We start from the raw sequence: 26,648 nt of genomic DNA on the forward strand, positions 1-26,648 counted from the left end.
CCCACTAGTTGTTGAGCACAGCTCGTAAGCGCTGGGTAGTCGTCTCACAGCCTCAGTTGCACAATTTTAGAGACAATGTACTGCCCCAACTGGAACTCAGCCAGTTCCAGGTTTCCCACACGGTCCTGCTAAACGGCACTCGCGCCAGAATTTAGAACTGAGAACAAAGACTGAGAGCCAGTTGTGGTGACACAGGCCCGTAATCCCAATAATCAGAAGGCTGAGACAGAAGGATCGCAGGTTCAAGGCTAGCGTGGGCAACTCGGCGAAACCCCGTTTCAAAATAAAATATAAAATAGCTCTGTAGTGTAATTGAGAGGTGGAACGCCCCGGGCTCAATCTCCTGTACAAAAACAAAAAAAAAAGTCCAGCCGGGCGTGGTGGCGCACACTTGTAATCCCAGCATTTGGGAGGCTGAGACAGGAGGATTGCGGTTCACAGACAGCCTCAGCTACTTGGTGAGGGCTTCAGCAACTTAATGAGATCTAGTTTCAAAATAAAGAATAAAAAAACAGAAGCCGGGCGTGGTGACTCACGCTTGTAATCCCCGCGCTTGGGAGGCGGAGACAGGAGGATCGCACAGGTTCAAAGCCAGCCGTACTGGCTTAAGAGACCCTGTTTCCAAATAAAAATATAAAATAGGTCTGGGAGTGTAGCTCGGAGAAGGGTTCCATTCCCAGTACCACCAAAAAAAAAAAAAATAGGGCTGCGGGTGTAGCTCGGAGAAAAAATGATAAAATGCCCCTCGATTCCATCCAGTACCTAAAAAAAAGAATAGAAAAAGTTCAGAATTGCAGTTTGAACAGCATGACTTCCGGGTGCTGCGCGCGGCGCCTGTTGTCTTACGTCACTTCCGGTCTCCGTGCGCCACTTCCGGCCAGCCGCTCTTTCTCTTTTCCGCTTCTCTATGGTGCTTCGCGGGACGCCGGAAGTAGCGGACTAGCGGTACGGGCTGCGGAGCTGTGAGGTGTGGAGCTGGCCGGCGCGGCGGGGCCGGTGGCAACGGACCTGACCGGCGCTGGGCACAGGTGCGGACCGTCCGGATCGTGCCCCTGGGCTGGGCAACACCGGGCTTCTCCGTCCGCTCCTACCCGGGTCTCCTGTCATCTGGAAGTGCTAGCCGGGCGTCCTCTGGCCGCTCGTCAGAGCCTTGCGGTGCTGATGGCGGCGTGTAGTGATGGTGGTAACAGCTTACGTTTATTGTGCGTTTGTAGGCCAGCACCCCTGTGTTGCGGAAGCTGGGAATCCCACACGTGTGGCCTTTTGGGTTCCACCTCGGTGGGTTTTCCCAGGTCGGTTGATCACTGGTACAACTGCTTAGGAAAGGCTCTTCGTGCAGTCAGTATTTCTTTGTTGGCGGCGAGGGTGTTGCTGGAGATCAAAGCCAGGGCTTCGTGCCTGTTAGGCGAGTGCTCTGTGACGGAGCTGTACTCCCAGGTCGTTTCTTTTTAAACGGAAATTTATTCTCAAAGAAAACGTGAAGTCGCTTTGCCATAAATGGAAAGCTGATTTCCTTTGCCTTATATAGAAGGTAATGATAAAAATGATTATGTTTGAAAACGAGGCCAGTGTGATGGCACATGCCTGTTATCCCAGTACTTGGGAGGCTGAGACAGGAGGATTGGAGGTTTGAGGACAGTGTCGGCAAATTACTGAGACCATATTTCCTTTTTTTTTTTTTTTTTTTTTTGGTGGTATTGAGAGTGGAACCCAGAGGCTTTCTACCTCCAGGCTATATATACTCCCAGACCTATTTTATATTTTACTTGAAAACAGGGTCTCACTAAGTTGCTGAGAACCTCACTCAGTAGCTGAGTCTGGCTTCGAACCCGTGCGATCCTCCTGTCTCAGCCTCCCAACCCCGGTATTACAAGCTGCTGCCACAGCCCAGCTAGGAGACCATGTTTCTAAAAAAAGAGTAAAAAGAGCCGGGCGTGGTGGCGCACGCTTGTAATCCCCGCGCTTGGGAGGCAGAGACAGGAGGATCGCGCAGGTTCGAAGCCAGCCGCGCGCGCTGGCTTAGGAGACCCTGTTTCCAAATAAAAATGTAAAAAGAGGTCTGGGAGTGTAGCCCGGAGGTAGAAGGGCTTCCAGGAACCCCAGTACCACCAAAAAAAAAAAAAAAAAAAAAAAAAAGAGTAAAAAGGACTAGGGGTATAGCTCAGAGGTAGACTGGCCCTGGTTTCAACCCTAGTACCAAAAATGAAAACAGAATTAATATAATAAAAATGGATCATTGTTAACAAATTCTGCCTAAGTTTAATTGTCTAAAGCTCTGAAATAGAGCCCTTTTGTTACAAAGAGCCTTGGCACTCATGAATGTCAAAGACAAAGTAGGGAACTGATATGTTTTTGAAGCAATTGGAAGTTTTAAGAAAGAATTTGAAAGGTATTAATTTTGAGCTGGTATGGTGGCTCATGCTTGTAATTGTAATACTTGGGAGGCTGAAGCAGGAGGATCTTAAGTTTGCAGCCAGCCTCAGGAACTTAGTGAGGTCCTCTGTTGTATCATAATAAACACACACACACACACACACACACACACACACACACACACACGGCTAGGGGTGTAGCTTAAAGGTAAATTGACCCTGGGTTCTATCTCCAGTATCTATCTCCCCCCACCTCACACACACACACACACACACACACACACACAATAGCTTTCTCCTTCGATTCATTATTATGTAAGATTGCCCAGGCACCTTTAAAAATGCCATTCCGCTGGGCGTGGTGATGCACGCTTGCAATCCCCGCGCTTGGGAGGCGGAGACAGGAGGATGGCGGTTCGAGGACAGCCTCAGCTATTACTTAGGCAACTCAGTGAGACCCTGTTTCAGAATAAAGAGTAAAAAGTAGGGCTGGGGGTATTGCAAAAATGAAAAAAAAATAAAAATGCCATTCCCATTTCGTGTTCATCACCTTCTCCAGTGGGGTATGCCTGTGTTGATGTTCCTTTAAGCCCTGAGATAAGTACCATTATTCTCATTTGGTTTTTAAGGATACAGACCCAGAGAAAAGCAAAGCGATCGCGGGTCTCTGACTCTGCCACACACACTTTGGGTTTCTCAGTAAGTGTGGGACAGCCGGGTGCAACAATACGTGCATGAAGTCCCATCTACTTGGGAGGCTGAGGCAGGAGGATTGCAAGCTGTCATCCAGCCTGGGCAACATCATTCTTTTCATTCTCAAAATGAAAAGGAGTGGGGTATAGCTCAGTGGAGCATGGCTCTCTGGATTCAGTGTCCAGTATCTTAAAAAAAAAAAATTGGAGCCAGTGTGGTGGCGCACGCTTATAATCCCCACGCTTGGGAGGCTGAGACAGGAGGATCGCGCAGGTTCAAAGCCAGCCTCAGGTACTTAGTGAGGCTCTCAGCAGTTTAGTGAGACCCTGTTTCCAAATAAAGTAATAAATAGGTCTGGGAGTATAGCCCGGAGGTAAAAAGCCTCTGGGTTCCACCCCCAGTACCACCAAAAAAAAATTGTTAAGGCACATTAATGTATACCTCAGGAGTTTGTGGTAATGACCATGAGAGGTGGCCAGGGAGAATGTTTTGTGACCTTGAGCCTCATGAAATGTAGGTTCTGGTTTTTTTTTTTTTTAGCTTCAGCTAGGCATCTTGCATTGCCAGACATGACGGTGGCAAGATTAGAAGGGAGCCGGGCGTGGTGGCGCACGCTTGTCATCCCCGCGCTTGGGAGGCAGAAACAGGAGGATCGCGCAGGTTCGAAGCCAGCCGCGCGCGCTGGCTTAGGAGACCCTGTTTCCAAATAAAAATGTAAAAATAGGTCTGGGAGTGTAGCCCAGAGATAGAAGGGCTTCCAGGAAACCCAGTACCACCAAAAAAAAAAAAAGATTAGAAGGGATACATCTGTAGTTGTGAAGAGTCCTGTGGCATCAGCTGGACCCATGTTTCAAGCACCAGCCATGTGAGCTGTGGCAGGTCATTAACCTGCGCCTACTCTCTCCTCTGGAAAATGTTAGTGTTCTCATCTGAGATGTTGGTGGTGATAATCAAGTGAGCTGGTACCTATAAAGTGTTTGACTCCAGGCTCACCACAAGAGGATCAGCCAGTAGCATTGGAAATGGGTTGACGTGAGACAAATTTAATTTGGACAGATTGAAGGAGGATTCCCCGCTTTGCAGAGGACAAAATTCACATTTTAGAGGGTTAAGTGGCTTTTACTGCATCTGTAAGTGGCCAGAACTGTTAGACTTCAGTATCTTAACTTCAGAAAAATCTCTAATTTTGACTCTGGAAAATCTCAAATCTCAAAAGCTTTCCTAGCCAGGCGTGGTGGCGCACGCTTGTAATCCCTGTGCTTGGGAGGCTGAGACAGGAGGATCGTGCAGGTTTGAAGCCAGCCACCCTGGCTTAGGAGACCCTGTTTCCAAATAAAAATATAAAATAGGTCTGGGAGTGTAGCCCGGAGGTAGAAGGATTTCCAGGAACCCCAGTGCCACCAAAAAAAAAGCTTTCCTTTCTCTTCTCTCTCCCTTTTTCTTTTTCTCCTTTTTTGGGGTGGTGGTGGTGGTGTACATGTGGTACTGGGGATTAAACTGAGATGTGTCCTGTCTTTGAGCTACATCCTCAGCCCTATATATTTTGTTTTATTTTTGTGGTACTGAGGGAGGAACTCAGGGGCTTTTCTACTTCTGAGCTATACTCCCAGACCTATTTTTTTATACTTTATTTGGAAACAGGGTCTCAGTAAGTTGCTGGGGGCCTCATTAAGTAGCTGAGGCTGGCTTCAAACCTGTGTGATCCTCCTGTCTCAGCCTCCCAAGCGCGGGGATTACATGCATGCGCCACCACGCCCGGCTTAGCCCTATATTATTTTGAATAATAGGGCTTCACGAAGGTGTCCAGGCTGGCCTTGAATTGCAGTCCTCCTGTCTTAGCCTCCCAGGTACTAGGATTACAGGCTTATATCACTATGCCCATCTAAGCTTTCTCCTCTTAGTAGATCTCTGCTGTTTCCTCCTGACCCTGCGGAACAACCATGTCATCAGAATCAAGCAAAAAACGGAAGCCCAAAGTGATCCGAAGTGATGGAGCTCCATCTGAAGGAAAGCGGACTCGGTCTGACACTGAGCAGGTGAGGTCAGCTACTGAGAAATTGCAGCTCTTGGCCAGGTATCAGTTTTTGGCTTTGCAGCAGCCGAGCATCATATCTTCCAAGAACCGTGTGCTCACGAAGCTCTCTGTGGCCCGCAGGTCTTGTGGTTAGCAGGCGGTTCTCTTCTGTCTTTCTCTGTCCTTGAATCTGTTAGGCTCTTTCAACAGATAAGCTTGTAACTCTTTTATATTTTTATTTTTTTCTGTCCTGAGGATTGAACCCAGGGACATTCTACCTCTGAGCTACACCCACAGCCCTATTTTTTTTTCTTTTCTGAGGGTTTTTTGGTTGTTGTTGTTGTCTTTTTTGAACTGGGGATTGAACGCAGAGCACCGCACCTGCAAGGTGGGCACTTTGTCACCGAGCTACATCTCAGCCCTGAGTTGCAGAGGGCCTCACTTAAGTAGCTGAGGCTGTCTGCAAACTATGATCCTCTGGTCTCAGCCTCCTAAATGCTGGGATTACAAGCGTGCGCCATGCACGGCTTTTATTCTTTATTTTGAAACAGGGTCTCATGAAGTTGGGAATGACCTCAACTAAGTAGCTGAGGCTGAATGCAAACCGGTGATGCATCTGTCTCGACCACCCAAGTACTGGAATAAAAAATAATAATAATAAAAAAAGACAATGTAGGCTGAGGTATAGCCTATGTTTAGCATGTACAGGGCCCTGGAGACTGAACCTCCAGCACAAGAAAACAGAAAGTAATGCTTTTAACTTGCTCTGTCTGAGCTACATCCCCAGCCGCCCCTTTTTATTTATTTATATTTGTGTGTGTGTGTGGTACTGAGAATTGAATGTAGTCATTCTACCTCTTGAGTTACATCCCCAGCCCTAAATTTTATTTTTATTTTGGTGGTACTGGGGGTGGAACCCAGAGGCTTTCTACCTCCGGGCTATACTCCCAGACCTTTTTTTTTTTTTTTTTTTGAAACAGGGTCTCACTAAGTTGCTGGAAGCCTCACTAAGTAGCTGAGGCTGGCTTTGAACCCATGCGATCCTCCTGTCTCAGTCTCTCAAATGCGGGGATTACAAGCGTGCGCCACCACGCCCGGCTAATTTTTATTTTTATTTTGAAGCAGAGTCTCACTAGATTGCCGAGACTCTTAGTACTTGTTCAGACTGTTATAGAACCTTCAATCCTCCTGTCTCAGCCACCCAGGTACTGGAACTATGGGCGTGCGCTACCACTCCTGGTTTTTGTTTTTGTTTTTTAATTTTGAAACAGCGTCTCGCTAGATTTCTGAGAGTTTGAGTAAGTTGTTAAGGCTGATCTTGAACCTGTGATCCTCTTGTTTCAGCTTGTCAAGTACTGGGGTTGTAGGTGGTGCTACCACGACTGGCTAAAATTTTTTTTAATCATATATACACACACACACACACACACACAAACACACACACACACACACACACACACTCACACTTTTGTGCATCTTTTATTTAACTTGTTGACAAAGATTTTTTTTTTTTGCAGTACTGGGGATTCTACTTCTGAGCTATACCCCCAGGCCTGCTTTTGTTTTTTGAGGGTCTGGGGATGGAACCCAAGGACATTCTACCTCTGAGCTACACCCTCTGTCCTATTTTTTATTCTTTATTTTGAAATAGAGTCTCACTGAGTTGCAGAGGGCCTCACTAAGTAGCTGAGGCTGTCTGGGAACCGCGATCTTCTGGTCTCAGCCTCCTGCATGCTGGGATTACAAGCGTGCGCCACCACACCCGGCTTTTTGTTTTTGTTTTATTTGGGTGGTACTGGGGTTCCTGGAAGCTTTTCTACCTCCGGGCTACACTCCCAGACCTATTTTATACTTTTTTATATTTGGAAACAGGGCCTCTTAAGCCAGCATGGCTGGCTTCAAACCTGCTGGCTTTGAACCTGCATGATCCTCCTGTCTCCGCCTCCCAAATGTGGGGATTATAAGCGTGCGCCACCACGCCCAGCTGTTTTGATTTTTTGTGGTCTGGCGATGGAACCCAGAGGTCTGTCTTTAAGCTACACCCCCTGCCCTATTTTTTATTGTTTATTTTGAAACAGGGTCTCACTGAGTTGCAAAAGGGCCTCACTAAGGAGCTGAGGCTGGCCTTGAATCTCAATCCTCCTGTCTCTGCCTCCCATGTGCTGGGATTACAAGCGTGCACCACCACATCCAGCTCCCTAGCCCTATTTTTAGTTCTTTATTTATTTTGCGGTACTAGGGATAGAACCCAGGAGCATTCTACCTCTGAGCTATAAGCCCAGTCCTTATTTTTATTTTTTATTTTGAAACAGGATCTCTCTAAAGCCGGGCATCACCACGCCGGTTTTAAAGAATAAAGCCGGGCGTGGTGACACAGGTTTTTAATCCCAGCGCTTGGGAGGCTGAAACAGGAGGATCACACAGGCTCAAAGCCAGCCTCGGCTACTGAGTGATGCTCTCAGCAACTTAGTGAGACTGTGCTTTAAATAAAATACAAAATAGGTCTGGGAGTATAGTCTGGAGGTAGAAAAGCCCCTGGGTTCCATCCCCAGTACCACCAAAAAGAAAAAGAAGAAGGAAAAAATTAGGGCTAGGGGTGTAGCTCAGAGGTAGAATGCCCCTGGGTTCTATCCCCAGTATGGGAAGGGGAAAAAAAGGACCTGTTTCAAAACTAAAAATAAAAAGGGGCTGGTGGTATAGTTCGGAGGTAGAATGATGTCCCTGGGTCCACTCCCCAAGTATCAAAAAAAAAAAAAAAAGAACATTGTGAAAAGAAAAAAGGTGCAAGCAAAACAAAATAGCAAAATAGCAGTGCTTTCCTTAGATTTAGGAAATCAGGATTAATGATGAGCTTTATCTTATCCTTCTGGGGCACTGACTACTGTACCATTCAATGTTGCAAAGACTGGGAGACCAATTATGAAACATTAGTATCTGCTAAAACTTGGTTTAACCATCTAAATACCCACCAGTAATAACATAGTTAAGTGACTTCTGGTTTCTTTCTGCATTGTATCATGCGGGGTTTTTTTGTTTGTTTGTTTGGTTTTTTTTTTTTTTTTTTTTTTTTTTTTGCGGTACTGGTAATAGAACATTCTACCTCCAAGCTATACCCCCAGTCTATTTTTATTCTTTAATTTTTTTTGGAGGGGGCGGGTCTGGGAATGGAACCCAGGGGCAATCGACCTCCGAGCTACACCCCCTGCCTTGTTTTTTATTCTTTATTTTTGAAACAGGGTCTCACCGAGTTGCAAAGGGCCTCACTAAGTAGCAGAGGCTGTCGGTGAACCACGATCCTCCTGTCTCAGCCTCCCAAATGCTGGGATTACAAGCAGTTGCCACCACACCTGGCTGTCATACGGCCATTTTTAAAGAGATCTATATTCATTTGGATGAGAATTTGCACTGAACAGCATGGACATTATGATCCTATCTTGCTGAAAAACAAAATGTGCGTTTAAGCCAGGTGTGGTGGCACACACTTGCAATCCTAGTGCTTGGGAGGCTGAGACAGGAGGATCGCACAGGTTCGAAGCCAGCCTCAGCTACTGAGTGAGGCTGTCAGCAACTTAGTGAGACCCTGTTTCCAAATAAAGTATAATATAGGTCTGGGAGTATAGCCCGGAGGTAGAAAAGCCCCTGGTTTTCACCTTTATTACCACACACAAAAAAATCTTCAAATTAAAATAAAATGTGCGTTTATCCACAGTATTCACAGTCGAGGTGTTTGGGTTTGGGAAGTGAAATAAGCAATTGTTTGTTTTCTTTTTTCCCTCTATTTTTTGTGATACTGAGGATTGAACTCGTGGCATTCTACCTCCAAGCTACACCCCAGGCCTATTTTTTGTTTTATTTTGAAAGGGTTTCACTAAATTGTAGAGGACCTCACGAGGTTGCTGAGGCTGGCCGAGAGCCTGCAATCCTCCTGTCTCAGCCTCCTGAGTACTGGGATTACAGGCCTGTGCTAACACCAGTGCAGTTGTTTCATTTGTTTTTGATACTTCTCTATGTTATGAATCTTTGACACCAAACATTACTTAGAATTCAGAAAGAAAAAGGTTTCCATTTTGAAACAAAAGAAAAGTAATGTCTGATTTGAGGATCATTTCCTTTAATGACCTGATTTGAGGCCTCATGGTTACATTTAAGAAATCTCAGCTGCCCGGCATGGTGGTCCATGCTTGTAATCCCTGTGCTTGGGAGACTGAGACAGGAGGATCGCACAGATTCAAAGCCAGCCTCAGCTACTTAGTGAGGCTCTCAGCAACTTAGTGAGACCCTGTTTCCAAATAAAATTTAAAATAGGTCTGGGAGTATAGTCTGGAGGTAGAAAAGCCCCTGGGTTCTACTCCCATACCACCAAAAAAGAAAGAAAGAAGGAAGGAAGGAAGGAAAGAGAGAAAGAAATCTTGAGGCTGAGACTGGAGGATCACGGTTCGCAGACAGCCTCAGCTACTTAGTGAGGCCCTCTGCAACTCAGTGAGACCTGGTTTCAAAATAAAGGATAAAAAAATAGGGCAGGGGCTGTCGCTCGGAGGTCGAATGCCCCTGGGTTCCATCCCCAAACCTACAAAAAAGAAAGAAATCTCAGCCGTGTCCCTATTCCCTCCACAGGAAGGAAAATACTACAGCGAGGAGGCAGAGGTGGACCTGCGGGACCCTGGCAGAGACTACGAACTGTACAAGTACACGTGCCAGGAGCTGCAGCGGCTGATGGCCGAGATCCAGGACCTGAAGAGCAGGGGAGGCAAGGATGTGGTAAGGCGTGGGTCAGCAGGCGAGCCTGGTGGGTCTGCACAGATGAGGCTCCCGGTGTTTTGTTTTGTTTTGTTTTGTTTTTGTGGTGCTGGGGATTGAACCCAGGGGCCCGGGGGCGTTCTGCCTCCGAGCTACACCCTCAGTCTTTTTTTGTGTGTGTGGTACTGGGGTTCCTGGAAACCCTTCTACCTCTGGGCTACACCCCCAGACCTATTTTATATTTTTATTTGGAAACAGGGTCTCTTAAGCCAGTGAGGCTGGCTTCGAACCTGCATGATCCTTCTGTCTCCGCCTCCCAAGTGCGGGGATTACAAGCATGTGCCACCACACCTGGCCCACAGTCCTATTTTATTTTATTTATTTATTTTTTTTTTTGGTGGTACTGGGGGTGGAACCCAGAGGCCTTCTACCTCCGGGATATACTCCCAGACCTATTTTCTACTTTTATTTGGAAACAGGGTCTCACTAAGTTGCTGAGAGCCTCACTATAAGTAGCTGAGGCTGGCTTCGAACCTGCGCGACCCTTCTGTCTCAGCCTCCCAAACACAGGGATTACAGGTGTGCACCTTTGGCACCTCCCAGGGCCCTTCTCATCTTGGTCTTCTTAGCCATGATCAGGAAACTGGAGCCTGGAGGCTCCAGAGCCCTGCCTGCCTATTAATTTATTGGAACCTATCATCACTATTCAGTTACCCGCTATGGTAATGAAAATATAGGATAATTACTATGTACACACACACGTGTGTGTGTGTGTGTGTGTGTGTGTGTGTGTGTGTGTGTGTGTGTATGTTTATGTATTTTGGTTGTACTGGGGATTGAATCCACGGACACTCAACCATGGAGCTATATCCCCAGCCTTCCCCATCTTTGTGTGTGTGTGTGTGTGCGCGCGCATATGCGCTACAGGGCTTAAATTCAGGGACATTCTACCTCCGAGCTACACCCCCAGCCCTATTTTTTATTCTTTATTTTGAAACAGGATCTCACTGGGTTGCAAAGCACCTCACTAAGTAGCTGATGCTGACTGCAAACCCGGATCCTCCTGTCTCAACTTGCCAATGCTGGGATTAAAAGCATGCACCACCACGCCTGGCTCCTTTTATTTATTTATTTATTTTTATTTATTTATAAATGCCCAGGGGCATTTGACCTCCGAGCTACACCCCCTGCCCAATTTTTTATTCTTTATTTTAAAGATAAAGACTCACTTGAGTTGCAGAGGGCCTCACTAAGTAGCTGAGTGTCTGCGAATCGCGATCCTCCTGTCTCAGCCTCCCAAATGCTGGGATGACAAGCGTGCACCACCACGCCCGGCTCCTTTTTATTTTTCATTCTGAAGCAGGGTCTCTCTTAAGTTACCATGTGCTTAGCATAAAATCTCCATACCACAGAAAAAGAAAAAAAGAAAATATTAAATGTCAACTATTTTTCTGGGTGTTGAGAAATGATGGTACATGTAAATTCCTTGCATCTTGTAAACATGGGTATGCATAAGTAAATCTTATAGATTTACCAGAAATAGAAATATAGAAAGCAAAAAAATGAAGTTATTAATATTCAATGAATAAACCTGGCGTTAGGGACAAAAAAATCTAAATAAGTCTGAAAACTAGATGGATAAGTTAAAAAATAATTCCATTTTTTCCAGTTGTTTTTGTGCTTATACTGGCCAATATTATTAGACTGTTACATCTTTTTTGTTGTTGTTCTTTTTTGGTACTGGGGATTGAACCCAAGGGTGTTCTACCTCTGAACCACACCCTCAGCCCTATTTATTTATTTATTTATTTATTTATTTATTTTTTTATGGTACTGGAAATGAAACCCAGGGGCATTCTTCCTCCAAGGTATACCTCAGCCTTTTTTTTTTTTTTTTTTTTTTTTGGTGGTACTGGGGGTGGAACCCTTCTACGTCCGGGCTACACTCCCAGACCTATTTTATATTTTTTTGGAAACAAGGTCTCTTAAGTCAGCGAGACTGGCTTCGAACCTGCGCAATCCTCCTGTTTCCACCTCCCAAGCGCAGGGATTACAAGCGTGCGCAACCACGCCCGGCCACCTCAGCCCTTTTTTATTCCTTTATTTTGAAACAGGGTCTCACTGAGTTGCAGATGGCCTCACTAAGTTGCTGAGGCTGGCTGTGAACCTGTGATCTTCCTGCCTCAGCCTCCCAAGTACGGGGATTACAGTTGTGCACTACCATACCCAGTGAGCTCTTTTTGTTTTGAAACAGGGCTTCACTAAATTGCTGAGGGCCTTGCTAAGTTGCTGCGGCTCACCTCAAACCTACAATCTTCCTGTCTTACCCTCTCAAGTAGTGGGATCACAAGCATACACCACCACACTCAACAATATCATATCTATTTTTTTGTTTTGTTTTTGCATTAGTAGGGATTGAACCCAGGAGCATTCTACCTTCAAGCTACCCCCCTAGCCCTGTTTTTTACTTTTTATTTTGAAATAGGGTCTCACTAAATTGCAGAGGGCCTCATTAAGTAGCTAAGGCTGTCTGTGAAACTGTGATCCTCCTGTCTCAGCTTCCCAAGTACTGGAATTCCAAGCATGAGCTACCATGCCTAGCTAATATATATATTTTATCATGGCCAAACTCGATGGCTGTAATTTAGTTAATGCTGTTTTGGGAGGAGGGCACTGAGGATTGAACCCAGAGCATTCTACTCTGACCGACACCGCCAGCCTTTTTTATTTTGAGACAGGGTCTTGCTAGGTTTCTGAGTCTCTCCATAGCTGAGGCGGCCTTGAACCTTTCATCCTCTTTCTCAGTCTCCCTAGTACGGAGATTACAGCTTGTGCCACCATGCCGGGCCTAGAGATCAAGTGTCATGGAATGGCATTACTATTGCAAAGGCCCCGGTGTAGGATCTGAAGGGACAGATATTAACTGTGCATTGGTTGCATTTGCTGCGTCTTCAGTTCCTGTGACTTCAGTCTAAGTAGAAACTGCTTTTGCCTGGCAACCTAAGTACTTCCGTGTATAGTCAACCCTGTATTCCTATTTTGCGGGTCTGGGGATGGAACCCAAGGGCATTCAACCTCCAAGCTACACCCCCTGCCCTATTTTTATTCTTCATTTTTTTTGGTGGTGGTGGTACTGGGGTTCTTGGAAGCCCTCTACTTCCGGGCTACATTCCCAGACCTATTTTATACTCTTATTTTTTGGAAACAGGGTCTCTTAAGCCAGTGCGGCTGGCTTCGAACCTGCGCGGTCCTCCTGTCTCCACCTCCCAAGCATGCGTGCAACACCACGCCCGGCTTTTTTTTTTTTTTTTTTTTTTTGGTGGCACGGGTTCCTGGAAACCCTTTTACCTCCGGGCTACACTCCCAGACCTATTTTATACTTTTCTATTTGGAAACAGGGTCTCTTAAGCCAGCGAGGCTCACTTCAAACCTGCGCGATCCTCCTGTCTCCGCCTCCCAAGCGCGGGGATGACAAGCGTGCGCCACCACGCCCGGCTTTGTATTTCCTTCTTGCCATTCCCATTATTTGGAGCTCCCTGCCTTGTCTGTCTGTGTTCCTGGATGGGAATGGGTCAGCAGTGAGCCACTGAGGGAAGTGGAGCCAGCCTCTGTTGTTAGTGGTCTTTACCCTTTTTTTGCCCACAGGCCATTGAAATCGAAGAACGAAGGATCCAGAGCTGTGTGCATTTCATGACTCTAAAGAAGCTTAACCGGTTAGCCCACATCAGGCTGAAGAAAGGAAGAGATCAGACTCACGAGGTGCGGGCCGAGAGGCTGCAGGAGCCTCCCCGCGCCCCCCCACCCACCCTCTGACTGTGCTGACGCTCGTCCAGCCGTGCCTGGCTGACCCCGCTGACTGTGCTGACGCTCGTCCAGCCGTGCCTGGCTGACCCCTGCCCTTGTCTTCCCTTCAGGCCAAGCAGAAGGTGGACGCCTACCACCTGCAGCTGCAGAACCTGCTGTATGAGGTGATGCACCTGCAGAAGGAGATCACCAAGTGCCTGGAGTTCAAGTGAGTCTGGGCTGGGCGCCTGGTCTGCGGTAACCGCCTTGACATAGCTCCGCGTGGGCGAGTTCAAGTGAGTCTGGGCTGGGCACCTGGTCTGCGGTGACCGCCTTGACATAGCTCCGCGTGAGCCCTGCCGGCCGGGAGGATTACAGGATCCAGGGAACACCGAGCAGACAGTGAGAGGATGGCAGGCAGCCGCCGGGCTGCATGAAGAACCACGGAGGCCTTTCTCACCCTCTCCAGCTCTGAGCTCTGCACTTGGTAGAAAGCAGTTCTCTGGAGGTGGAACCCAGGGGCTTTCTACCTCCAGGCTACACTCCCAGACCTATTTTATATTTTATTTGGAAACAGGGTCTCACTAAGTTGCTGAGAGCCTCACTAAGTAGCTGAGGCTGGCTTTGAACCTGCGTGATCCTCCTGTCTCAGCCTCCCAAGGGCTGGGATTACAAGCGTGCGCCACCACACCTGGCTTATTGATTTTATTTGACTCTTTTATTTTTTATTTTTTTGGTAGTTCTGGGGATGGGACCCAGGGGCCTTCTACCTCTGGGCTACACTCCCACATCTATTTTATATTTTTATTTGGAAATAGGTCTCACTAATTTGTTGAAGCTGGCTTCGAACCTGCGTGATTATCCTGTCTCAGAGTCCCAACTACTGGAATAACAAACATGTGCCACCATGCCTGGCTATTTGTCTCTTTAAGCTATTAGTTTTCTTGCTGAGCTGGGAAACCTGTGTAAATTCAAAAGCATCTCTCCAGGTCTTTTGCTGATTTATAGATAAAACACCTGGCCACCATGGGCAAAGGTCCTGTGGCGTGTCACCAATGACCTCTACCACATCTGCTGATGAACCTTTGCTGAGATTGGATTTCGGGACCTTAAGTAGTTGCAGATCAGGCCAAGTGGGCATAGACAGGGGAGCTTTGTACCTGCATAAGCCACAGTTTGGTTTCTAAGAATAGCAGCTTGACATCTGTTTTTGCTTTCTGTAGGTCAAAGCATGAAGAGATAGAGCTGGTCAGTGTAGAGGAGTTTTATCAGGAGGCTCCGCCAGACATCAGCAAGGCTGAAATCACCATGGGAGACCCTCACCAGCAGACTCTGGCACGTCTGGACTGGGAGCTGGAGCAGCGGAAAAGGTAACGCTCCTCATTCCTGACCTCGTTAACCACAGGGTGACAGTGCTTTGTCATGACCCAGGATCACGCAGCCGAGCACCGTGAAACCAGCGAGTCTCCAAGGCCAAATCTCTCCCTCTGTTTTCGTGGTACTGGGGCTTGGACCCTGGCTTTGCTCATGCTGGGCACATGTTCTGCCACTGAGCTATATCCCTAATCCTTTCTTTAAAAAAATTGTAATTTAAGCTGAGTGTGGGGGCACATGTTTGTAATCCCAGAACCTGGGAGGATGAGACAGGAGGATCATAGGGTTGAGGACAGCCTCAGCAAATAGAGATGCTCATTAACCTTGCGGGACCCTGTTTCAGAATAAAAATAAAATAGGGCTGGGGATGTAGCTCAGAGGTAGAATGCCCCTGGGTTTAATACCTAGTGGTACACACACACGCACAAAACAACCTTAGCTGGGCATGGTGGCACACACCTGTAATCCCAGTACTTGGGAGGCTGAGACTGGAGGATCACAGGTTCAAGAACAGCCTCAGCAAGCAGTGAGACTCTCATCAAACTAGCAAGATGGTTTAGCTTGGTGATAGAATGCCCTCTGGGTTTAATTTCTAGTACCACACACACACACCAAAAAAAAATTAACACTTGAGACCTAATTTTTCACACCATAAATCAGTATAATTTTGATGGCCTTTCCCGGTAATCTATTATTATTCTTTTGATATTGTAATGCTTTATAAATGTTATTTCATAAGGCTATGCAACATTCTAGTGTACTGTTTTCCTTCCACCCTGCCCTGTTCAGGCCAGTGTGTGGGCCTGAGCTTTTCTTTATTATTGTACATAGAATGCCTGCGTTACGTGGTCCATCTGTATATGGAAGTTTGGATCCACTGTCTCCAGCAGAAATGGAGCAGCAGGCGATACGGAGGCCTTCCCTAGTCACAGGCAGAGCCTCTGGAGAGACAGGCCTGGATTCATGTGTGCTTGCTCTTAACTAGATGTCCTCGGGCAGGTTACAAGTTACACGCCTCCCAGAACATAATTTTCTTCTTTAGGGATTAGTTCTTTCAGGGTTTTTATAAGGACTAGATGTGATAGTACTTATAAAGAGCCCATATGGAGCGAGTGCTGGCACATTAGTGTTTAATCATGGCTGCTGTTATAGAAGGGGTCTAACAGTGAACAGTATGGTGAAGTGTCCCTGCAAGGCCCTGCGTGACAGTGCCCCGTCTGCCCTTCAGGCTTGCAGAGAAGTACAGAGAGAGCCTGTCCAACAAGGAGAAGATCCTCAAGGAGATCGAGGTGAAGAAGGAGTACCTGAGCAGCCTGCAGCCGCGCCTCAGCAGCATCATGCAGGTGAGGCCTGGGTCTGAGCGTGGCCATGCACGCACCCGCAGGAGCCGCGTTGCCCTTTGAGCCGTGCCAGGTCTGCCCTCCTGTTCGGAGGACATTCCAGTCCAGCTTGTTCTGTCTCAGTCTTGCCAGCTGCAAGGCAAGCTTGTGTCTGGGGTCCTGGCTAGAGCCTGGGGTGGAGCTCAGTGGCAGAGCACTTGCCTAGCGTATTGAGGCCTGGATTCAATTCCCAGCACCACAAAAAAGAAGTCGCACTGGGCACATAGGTTCAGGAACTTATCCGCACACATGTGGGTGTGTTTTCTTTTTATCCAGAGCCGCGTCCAGGTAACATACTTTCACACTGTGAAAGTTCGGTTGCCCCCTGAATGGTCCCCACCAGCCCTGCAGACTCCAGGCATCTTTTCCCCCCTGCCTTTTGGTGCTGGGGATCAACCCCAGGGTCTCACATAGGCTGGGTGAGCACTCTGCCAATGAGCTGTACCCCCAACCCTAGTCTCCAGGCCTCTAAATGTGCTTCCTGCGGGTGTTTATAAAGTCCCATTGATGATACCAGGGACAGACTGCCCAGCATATCTGCTTCCTTTGAAAGAACTTGACCCAGCCGGGCGTGGTGGCACACGCTTGTAATCCCAGCATTTGGGAGGCTGAGACTGGAGGATCGCGGTTCACGGACAGCCTCAGCTACTTAGTGAGGCCCTCTGCAACTTAGACCCTGTTTCAAAAATAAAGAATAGCCTGGTGTGGTAGCACACGCTTGTAATCCCAGCATTCGGGAGACTGAGACAGGAGGATCATGGTTCGCGGACAGCCTCAGCTACTTAGTGAGCCTCTCTGCAACTTAGTGAGACCCTGTTTTAAAATAAAGAATAAAAAACAGGGCAGGGGGTGTAGCTCTGAGGTCAAATGTTCCTAGTTTCCATCCCCAGACCTGCAAAAAAAAAAAGAAAGAAAGAAGGAAAGAAAGAAAGAAAGAAAGAAAGAAAGAAAGAACTTGATTCATATTTGAAAACCATTATGTAGCCAGACACAATGGCACACGCCTATAATCCCAGTACTTGAGAGGCTGAGACAAAAGAATTGCAGGTGTGTGGCCAGCCTTAGCAACTTAGTGAGGCCCTCCTCAACTTAGTGAAACCCTGTTTCAAATAAAAAATAAGCTCGGCTTGGTTATGCCAGCTTGTAATCCCAGTATGTGAGAGGCTGAGATAGGAGGATCTCAGGTTCTCGGCCAGCCTCAGCTACTTAGTGAGGCCCTCTACAACTTAGTGAGAGCCTGTTTCAAAATATAAAAAAATAAAATAGGACTAGGGGTGTAGCTCGGAGGTAGAATGCTCCTGGGTTCAATTCTAGTACCACAAAAATAAATAAATAAATAAATAAGATAAAAAATAAAAATAGAGCTAGGTGCAGTGGTGCGTGCTTGTAATCCCTTTACTTGGGAGACAGGAGGAATGCAAGTTCTTGACCAGCCTCAACAATTTATTGAGACCATCTGCAATGAGACCCTGTTTTACAATAAAAGAATAAAATAGGGCTGAGAATTTAGCTTAGAAGTACAATGATCCTAGCCAGGCGTGATGATGCTTGTAATCCCAGCATTCTGGAGACAGAAACTGGAGGATTACAGTTCATGGACAGCCTCAGCTACTTAGCGAGGCCCTCAGTGAGACCCTGTTTCAAAACTAAAAAAGACTAAAAAATTGGGCTGGAGGTGTAGCTCAGAGGTACAATGCCCAAGTACCAAAGGAGAAAAAAAAATGTATTCTAGTACAAAAAAAAAAAAAATAGGGCTTCAGTTTATAGCTTAGAGGCAGAATGTTTCTTGGTTCACTAGTCATACACACACACACACACACACACACACACACACACACACACACACAATATATATTTATTTATTTATTTATTTATTTATTTATTTATTTATTTATTTATTTTTGTGGTACTGGGGTTCTTGGAAGCCCTTCTACCTGCGGGCTACACTCCCAGACCTATTTTTTATATTTTTATTTGGAAACAGGGTCGCTTAAGCCAGTGCGGCTGGCTTCGAACCTGCGCGATCCTCCTGTCTCCGCCTCCCAAGTGCTGGGATTACAAACGTGCGCCACCATGCCCGGCTAAATATTTTTAAAAAGTCATGCCGGGTGTGGTGACACACGCTTGTAATCCCAGTCTTTGGGAGGCTGAGACAGGAGGATCGCGGTTCGTGGCCAGCCTCAGCCACTTAGTGAGGCCCTTTGCAACTCAACGATACCCTGTTTCAAAAGAAAGAATAAAAAATAGGCTGTGGGGGTAGCTCAGAAGTAGAATGCCCCTGGGTTCCATCCCCAGTACTGTAAAAAGAAAAGTCATTATGTACCTTAGGAGGGATGTTTTTACATCACCTATGAAGTAGGATGTCTTTCTATGTAGGTGACCTGATTTTTGTTTGCTTTGAAAAGCTAGATTTGGTCTAAATGCTTTTAGCTTTATGAAGCAAGATAACTGGCTAATATGGAGGAACTTTGTAAAAGGGCCCTAGAGAAATTATAAATTCACTTTTCTAGGACTTGGCAAGGTCTGCACTTCTCCTCTTCAACTCTGGGCCTAGAATTAGAATTGTTAGAGCTGGGCTGGTGGCGCGTGCTTGTAATCCCAGCATTTGCGAGGCTGAGGCAGGAGAATTGTGGTTCCTGGCCAGCCTCAGCTACTTAGGCCCTTTACAACTCTGTTTCAAAATGAAGAATAAAAAATAGGTCCGGGGGTGTTGCTTGGAGGCAGAATGCCCCTGGGTTCCATCCCAAAAAAAAAAAAAAAAAAAAAAGAATTGTTAATAAAAATATTCTCCAGTAGCACTTTATAATAAGAAAAAGAAAATGAGAACTGTAAGTTTTGGTTGTATTCAACATTCGTCTTTAGTAGGCCCCAGGTTAATACATTTTTATAGCCTCACAGCTCAGTGGAATATGGAGTAACATACCTCTGAGAGATAACTAGTCAGAAAGGAGATCGAGTATAGTAATAAGCAAAAATGCACATTGTTAGCTGGGCGTGGTGGCGCACGCTTACAATCCCAGCACTTGGGAGGCTGAGACAGGAAGATCACAAGTTCACGGCCAGCCTCAGCTACTTAGTGAGGCTCTCAGCAACTTAGTGAGACCCTGTTTCCAAATAAAGTTTAGATCTGGGAATATAGCCCAGGGGTAGAAAAGCCCTGGGTTCCATCCCCATTACCACACACACCCAAAAAATGCAAGTTGTTGATGCAGGTTTATATAATATGATATTTATTTATTTTAGTTTACAAAGTATCTTTGTGGATGTACTTATGTGTGTGGATGCTTAGAAAAGTCTGTGTTCACACCAAACCATTAACATTTACCTTGGGGAATGTGAACCAGGAGTTTTTGCTTTATACGCTTAAATACAGTTTTTTGTTTTATTTTGTTTTGTTTTTTAGTACTGGGGATGGAACCCAGGGGCATTGTGCCCCCGACCTATTTTTTATTCCTTATCTTTTTTTTTTCTTTTGGTGGGTCTGGGGATGGAACCCAGAAGCATTCGACATCAAGTAACACCTCCTGCCCATTATTTATTCTTTATTTTGAAACTGGGTCTCACTGAGTTGCGGAGGCCTCACTAAATAGCTGAGCCTGTCCGCGAACCGCGATCCTCCGGTCTCAGCCTCCCGAATGCTGGGATTACAAGCGTGTACCACCATGCCTGGTTTATTTTTTATCTTGAAACCGAGTCTCACTGAGTGCAAAGGGCCTCACTAAATAGTAGCTGAGGCTATCCGTGAACCATGATCCTCCAGTTTCAGCCTCCCAAATGCTGAGATTATAAGCGTGCGCCACCATACCCAGATTAAATACAGTGTTCTCATACAACACATATATTACTTTGAACAGTAGTTAGGCATGATGGTGCATGCCTGTAATCTCAGCTACTTGAAAGGCTGAGAGGAGGAGGGAGGATCACTTGAGCCCATGAATTCAAGACCAGCCTGGGCAGCACAGTGAGCCTCTCATTTCAAAAATAGTAATTTTACAGGACCAGGGGTGCACCAGTGGTAGAGTAAATGCTTAGCATTTTTGAGGTTCTAGGCTTATTCCCCAGTGCCAAAATAACAATAATTTTACATAAAGAAAAACATAGAATTCATAAATATCCAGCCAAATGAATATTCATGTGTCACTTTTGTAGAACAACAATGCCAGGTGTGGTTGTGCACACCTGTGATCCCAGTACTTGGTAAGCTAAGACAGGAGGATTGCAGGTTTGAGCAAGTAGTGAGACTCTCAACCCAGTAATACCTTGTTTCCAGATAAGAAACAAAATCAGAGCCAGGCGTGGTAGCGCACGCTTGCAATCTCAGTGCTTGGGAGGCTGAAACAGGAGGATCACACAGGTTTGAAGCCAGCCTCAGCTACTGAGTGAGGCTCTCAGCAACTTAGTGAGACCCTGTTTCCAAATAAAGTATAAAATAGGTCTGGGAATATAACCCAGAGGTAGAAAAGCCCCTGGGTTTCATCCACAGTACCACACACACACAAAAAGAAACAAAATTGGGCTAGGATTTTACCACTAAAGTACAATGCCTCTGGGTTCTATCCATAGTACCACACACACACACAAAACAAAACCAAGCAGCTGGGCATGGTGGTTCACAGGGACAGCCTCAGCCACTTAGCGAGGCCCTTCACAACTCAGTGAGACCCTGTTTCATAAAATAAAAAAAAGACCAAAAATTAGGGTTGAGGTGTAGCTTGGAGGTACAGTGCCCCTGGGTTCCATCCCCAGTACTGCAAAAAAAAAAACAGCTATAAATAGCCAGGCGTGGTGCCTCACAACTATAATCCTAGCACTCAGGACTCCGAGGCCAAGGGTTGCAAGTTTGAGGACAGCCTCAAACACACTGTTTCCAGTTAAAAAGGGCTGAGAATGTAGCTCAGTGGTAGAGAATCCCTGGGTGCAGTCCTCAGCACTGAAAAAAACAAAACTATATGTTCCTATGCGGATGGGCTAAAAGAGAGACCAGCGCTCCTCCTCTTGCTTGCAGGCTTCCCTCCCGGTGCAGGAGTACTTGTTCATGCCCTTCGACCAGGCCCACAAGCAGTACGAGACAGCCCGGCACCTGCCGCCGCCCCTCTACGTGCTCTTCGTCCAGGCCACTGCGTATGGGCAGGCCTGTGGTGAGTATGGCGCGGGGGGAGCAGAGTGCTGTGGGGAGCAGCTGTGGCCTGCCGAAGGAGTCCCGGACGCACTGTCTGCCCGGGAGAGCGCCCAGCCCTGCCCGCAAGTCCTCAGGTGACACGCTGCCTCCCCTGCACCGCTCAGCATGGCTGCTCTGACCGCTAGCCCCGGGCTAGACTAACCTGATGGGCTTTCAAAGTGGACAGCATTGTATCGCGCGCCTGGCTGGGGGGCCCGCGGTGCAGCGCCCAGGCAGCTGTCTCGGCTGCCCGTGCTCACTCTATTGAGGCGCGCCGGGCAGCGAATCGCAGCCTCCTGTCACGCTCTGCCGGGGTGGGGTGGCCCTTGCTGAAGGCAGCCCGCTCTCCTGGCTTTCACTGCGCCCAGACATGGGGTACACGTCTCTGCGGACCACCGGCTGCAGGTGTGCCCGTAGTGTAAGGCGGCTGCAGCTCTGCCAAGGCTTTGAGAAAGGGTTGCTTCTGCCCTGAGGTGCTTTCACTCGCTCCTGAGCTTTCCTTCCTCCCCGCCGCCCACCCCATGCATTAGACAGGCCTTGCTAGCGCATGCCTCCTCCCCAGCCGCGGACCAGCACATTACTGGCTCTTCTTGTGTCTTCCTGGTCCTCATCCTCTCCCTCTCCCTTCTTCTCCCTCCTGTTTCCATCATCAGCTCATATGAAATCCTCCTCCCAGCCCCCTAGACAGGGTGAGTAATTTTCTTTTCTTTTGTGTTGAAAATTCAGATTCTTTCCACTCCATTTTCCCATAGAATTCAAGAGTGAACAACCGAAAAGAATAGTCTGGGGTTGGGGGTGTAGCTCAGTGGTAGAGTGCTTGCCAACCCTACCCAAACTTTGGCTTCAATCCTGAGCACATACAAAAGAAAGAGTCTGGCATTTGCCAGCTCTTGATGAGGGATAACCATCCTGTTTGGGTGGGGTGTGATGGTTTGTGTGGTTGCCAAAGATGAGTCAGTGGTCAGCTACTTGGGGAAGTTTGCCGTTCTTCTTTAATGCAGCTGAGCAAACTGTTGCAGGCTTCTGTGACTCTGAACCCTTAAAGATGGAGGAGGAGTGGCTGGGATATAGCCCTGGGTCATAGCGCCAGCCCTGCCCAAAAAAAAAAAAGAGGGCTTGACAGCTCTAGGCCCCCAGAGTTCCATGAGGGGGGGGGATCCAGGGAGTAAGTGGGTGAGACATCAGGCCAGGTGTGTGGGGTGGGCTGTTAACTCAGTGCGGGAGAGGCCGAGCTCAAGGCAGACTGACAGGTTCTTGAATACTAGCTTACCTGCTCTGGCTGTGGCTGCTTTGCAGCTTCTCTGAACCATAAAGTTCTCCTCCCCCCCCCCCTCTCTCTCTCTCCCCCTTCCCCTCCCTCCCTCCCCCTTTTCCCCTCTCTCACTCTCCTCTCCCTCTCTCTGTCTCTTTCTTTCTTTTATGTGGTTCGGGGGCTTGAACCCAGAGAGTCTACCTCTGAGCTATACCCCCAGCCCAATTTTTTTTAATTTTGCTATTCTTTTTTTTTTTTTTTTTTTTTCCTTTTTTTTTTTTTTTTGCAGGTTTTGGGGATGGAACCCAGGGGCATTTGACCTCCGAGCTACACACTCTGCCCTATTTTTATTCTTTATTTTTGAAACAGGGTCTCACTAAGTTGCAGAGGGCCTCACTAAGTAGCTGAGGCTGTCTGTGAACCCTGATCCTCCGGTCTCAGCCTCTGGAATGCTGAGATTATAAGCGTGCACTACCACACCAGGCAATGTTTTTTTGTTTTGTTTTGTTTTGGTGGTACTGGGAATGGAATCCAGGGGCCTTCTACCTCCGGGCTACACTCCCAGACTTATTTTATATTTTTTATTTGGTAACAGGGTCTATTAAGCCAGTGAAGGCTAGCTTGGAACCTGCACAATCATCCTGTCTCAGCCTCCCAAGCGTGGGGATTACAAGCATGTGCCACCATACCCAGCCTTAAATTTTTGAAACAGGGTCTCTTGGTGAGGCTGTCCTTGAACCTCTGAACCTCCTGTTTCAACCTCCCAAGTATTAGGATTATAGGTGTGCACCACCATGCCCAGCTTGAAGTTCTCATCTCTAAATAGCTATAATAATAGCATTGTTTTCTATAAGGTTGTTGACAAAAACATTTTTGTGTATAGTACTTGGGGTGGGCCCAGAGGCATTCTACCTCCAAGCTGCACCCCCAGCCCTTTATTTTTTGTGTATGGAAACAATGTCTCAGCAGGTTGCTGAGAGCCTCACTGTGTTGCTGAGGTTTGTCCTCAAACCTGCAATCTTTCTGCTTCAGTGTCAGCTTCCCAAGTACTGGAATTACAGGCACGTGCCACCATGCCTGGCAAACTTTTTTCTTTCTGTGTGGGAATGGAACTGAAGGCCTCCTGCATGGCAGGCAGTTGTATCACTGCTATGTCCCAACACCAAAATGTGTGTGTGTGTGTGTGTGTGTGTGTGTGTGTGTGTGTGTGTGTACACTGAGGATGGAACCCAGAAGCATTCTACACCTGAGCTATATATTTTTATTTTTTATTTAAAACAATCTCAGTGCTGGGTATGGTGGCACACACTTGTAATCCCAGCATTCGGGAGACTGAGACCGGAAGATTGCAGTTCGCAGACAGCCTCAGCTACATAGTGAGGTCCTCTGCAACTCAGTGAGACCTTGTTTCAAAATATAGAATAAAAAATAGGGTGGAGAGTATAACTCAGATGTTGAATGCCCCTGGGTTCCAGACCCGCAATAAAAAAAAGTCAGTAAGTTGCAGAAGGCCTCACTAAATTGTTGAGGCTGGCTTTGAACTGTCTGAACTTCCCAAGTACTGTGATTATAAGGATGCACCATCACATCCAACTTCAAAACTTAATTTTTTAAAAACTTTGTAAGCTGGGTGTGGTGGTGCATGTTTGTAATCCCAGCATTTGGGAGTCTGAGACAGGAGGATTGTGGTTTGCGGACAGCCTCGGGTACTACTTAGTGAGGCCCTTTGCAACTCATTGAGACCCTGTTTCAGAAATCAAAAGAAATAAGCCAGGTTTGGTGGCACACACTTGTAATCCCAGCATTTGGGAGGCTGCAACAGGAGGATCCAGGTTCTTGGACAGCCTCAGCTACTCAGTGAGGCCCTTTGCAACTCAGTGAGACTCTGTTTCAAAATAAAGAATAAAATCTAGGGTTGGGGGTGTAGCTCAGAAGTAGAATGGCCCTGGGTTCCATCCCCAGCACCACAGAATAGAAATAATAATAATAATAATAATACTGGGGGTGTAGCTCAGAAGTAGAATGTGTGTGAGTATGTGCTGAGTGTGTTCCAACTCCAGTACTGCAAATAAATAAGTAAAATTAAAAATAGGGCTGGAGGTATAGCTCGGAGGTACAATGCCCAGTACCACAGACCACAGAAATAAATTTTTATACACACACACACACACACACACACACACACACACACACACACACAATGCTAGGGGTATAGATTGGAGGTAGAATGCTCCTGGATTCCACCCTTAGTACTAAAAAAAAAAAGTTGTAGCCAGGCCTGGTGGCACATACTTGTAATTCCAGCACATAGGAAGCTGAGACAGGCCTCAGAAATTTAGACCAGCCTCAGAAATTTAGAGAGACTCTCAGAAACCTAAAAAGACCCTGTTCCAAAATAAAATAGGGCTAGGGATATAGGTCAGAGGTACAGTGCCCCTGGGTTCAATCTGCAGTACCACAAAAACAAAGCAAAAGCAAAAAATAATTTAGTAATTAAAATCATAAATATCAAGCCAAATGTGGTGGCGCATGCTTGTAATCCCAGCATTTGGAAGGCTGATACAGGAGGATCATGGTTCACGGAAAGCCTCAGCTACTTAGGCCCTCTGTAACTCAATGAGACCCTGTTTCAAAATAAAGAATAAAAAATAGGGCAGGGGGTGTAACTCAGAAGTTGACTGCCCCTGTGCTCCATCCCCAGACTCAAAAAATAAAAATAAAATTAAAAAGAATAAAAATAAAATAAAGAATAAAAAATAGAGCTAGGGGTGTAGCTTGGAGGTAGAATACCCCTGGGTTCCATTCCCGGTACCACACACACAAAAAATTTATAAATACCATTCATTCTTCACCACTCAGCCAGGCAGCTAGTATTTGTTAAGTCCTTCTTTCGCATATGTGGAAACTGAGGCTCGTCGCAGTGACTTGACTTTCCACGTTCAGGAAGTTGTGGGGCAGGGACTCAGGTCTGGGACTGGACTGCGAGTTCCCAGCTACGTGAGACGATGTTGGCCAGCTTCTTGGTGTCATGTAGAACCGAGTAAGCACTTGTGAGAGCTCTTGTTCCTGGGATACAGTCAGTTGTGGATTTCTTAGGGAAAAGTTTTAGGACAGTCGGTAGAAGCGCTCTGTGACGTGTTCGACACAGGTGTGAATTTCTGTGTCTTGGCATGCACCTAAAAAGAGGGACATTCCACTAATAGTCTCAGGGATGCTTGACTGGAATCTGCATTTTGGGTTCTTTGTATTCAGTAAATGATGGGAAAGATACTGCCTTGTTCCTCTCCCTGTGGAGAAAGCTTCCGCCCTCCCACCCCAGTCAGTCAGGAGCCGGGGCAGAGGCAGGAGACACCTCCCCGACCCCCAGCGGCCGTCCCACAAACTTTTCTCTCACTTGCAGATAAGACTTTGTCTGTGGCGATCGAAGGCAGTGTGGACGAAGCCAAGGCTCTGTTCAAGCCTCCTGAGGACTCCCAAGGTAACGTGGTGATCGAAACATCTTCCCCAGGGACACCAAGGCGCCACCCAAGGGCGTCCTGGTCCTTAGCAGTGAGCTAGACTAATGGGCATTAGTGCAGCTGGTGGACTTTAACGTCATGTGTGGGGCAGATGGGAGAACACAGCTCCTGGAGCCACGCAGCGCTGCCTTAGGATCTCAGCCCTGCCACTCACTAGCTCACTGACCCTGGAGAAGCTCTGCAATATTTTTGAGTCTCAGTTTACTCATCCGTAAGAAAATACACGGTAAGACCTCATGTAGAATTGGTGTGTGGAAAGCCAGGCATGGTGGCGCAGGCTTGTAATCCCAGTACTTGGGAGGCTGTGACAGGAGGATTGAGAGTTTGTGGCCAGCCTCAGCTACTTAGTGAGACTCTGTATCTTAGTG

General features: G+C 47.0%; 1 protein-coding gene across 2 annotated transcripts in view; it reads left to right on the top strand.

Moving 5' to 3' along the window:
• Positions 1 to 5,002: 5,002 nt before the first annotated feature.
• Positions 5,003 to 26,648, top strand: part of THOC5 (THO complex subunit 5) — a gene marked incomplete at both ends in the record, with an annotated part of 40,414 nt that continues 18,768 nt past the window's right edge. The window contains 9 exons of one of the 2 annotated variants that reach the window (XM_080717737.1): positions 5,003 to 5,101; positions 9,694 to 9,837; positions 13,462 to 13,575; positions 13,731 to 13,828; positions 14,823 to 14,969; positions 16,202 to 16,316; positions 21,358 to 21,490; positions 22,164 to 22,199; positions 26,163 to 26,240. In XM_080717737.1, the coding sequence (XP_080573863.1) occupies positions 5,006 to 5,101; positions 9,694 to 9,837; positions 13,462 to 13,575; positions 13,731 to 13,828; positions 14,823 to 14,969; positions 16,202 to 16,316; positions 21,358 to 21,490; positions 22,164 to 22,199; positions 26,163 to 26,240 (961 nt within the window). The remainder of the gene's footprint in view (positions 5,102 to 9,693; positions 9,838 to 13,461; positions 13,576 to 13,730; positions 13,829 to 14,822; positions 14,970 to 16,201; positions 16,317 to 21,357; positions 21,491 to 22,163; positions 22,200 to 26,162; positions 26,241 to 26,648) is intronic. The other variant, XM_080717736.1, reaches the window with a different exon arrangement.

The sequence above is a fragment of the Muscardinus avellanarius genome (assembly GCF_963383645.1).
Source record: "Muscardinus avellanarius genome assembly, chromosome: 21".
Classification (NCBI taxonomy): Eukaryota; Metazoa; Chordata; class Mammalia; order Rodentia; family Gliridae; genus Muscardinus; species Muscardinus avellanarius.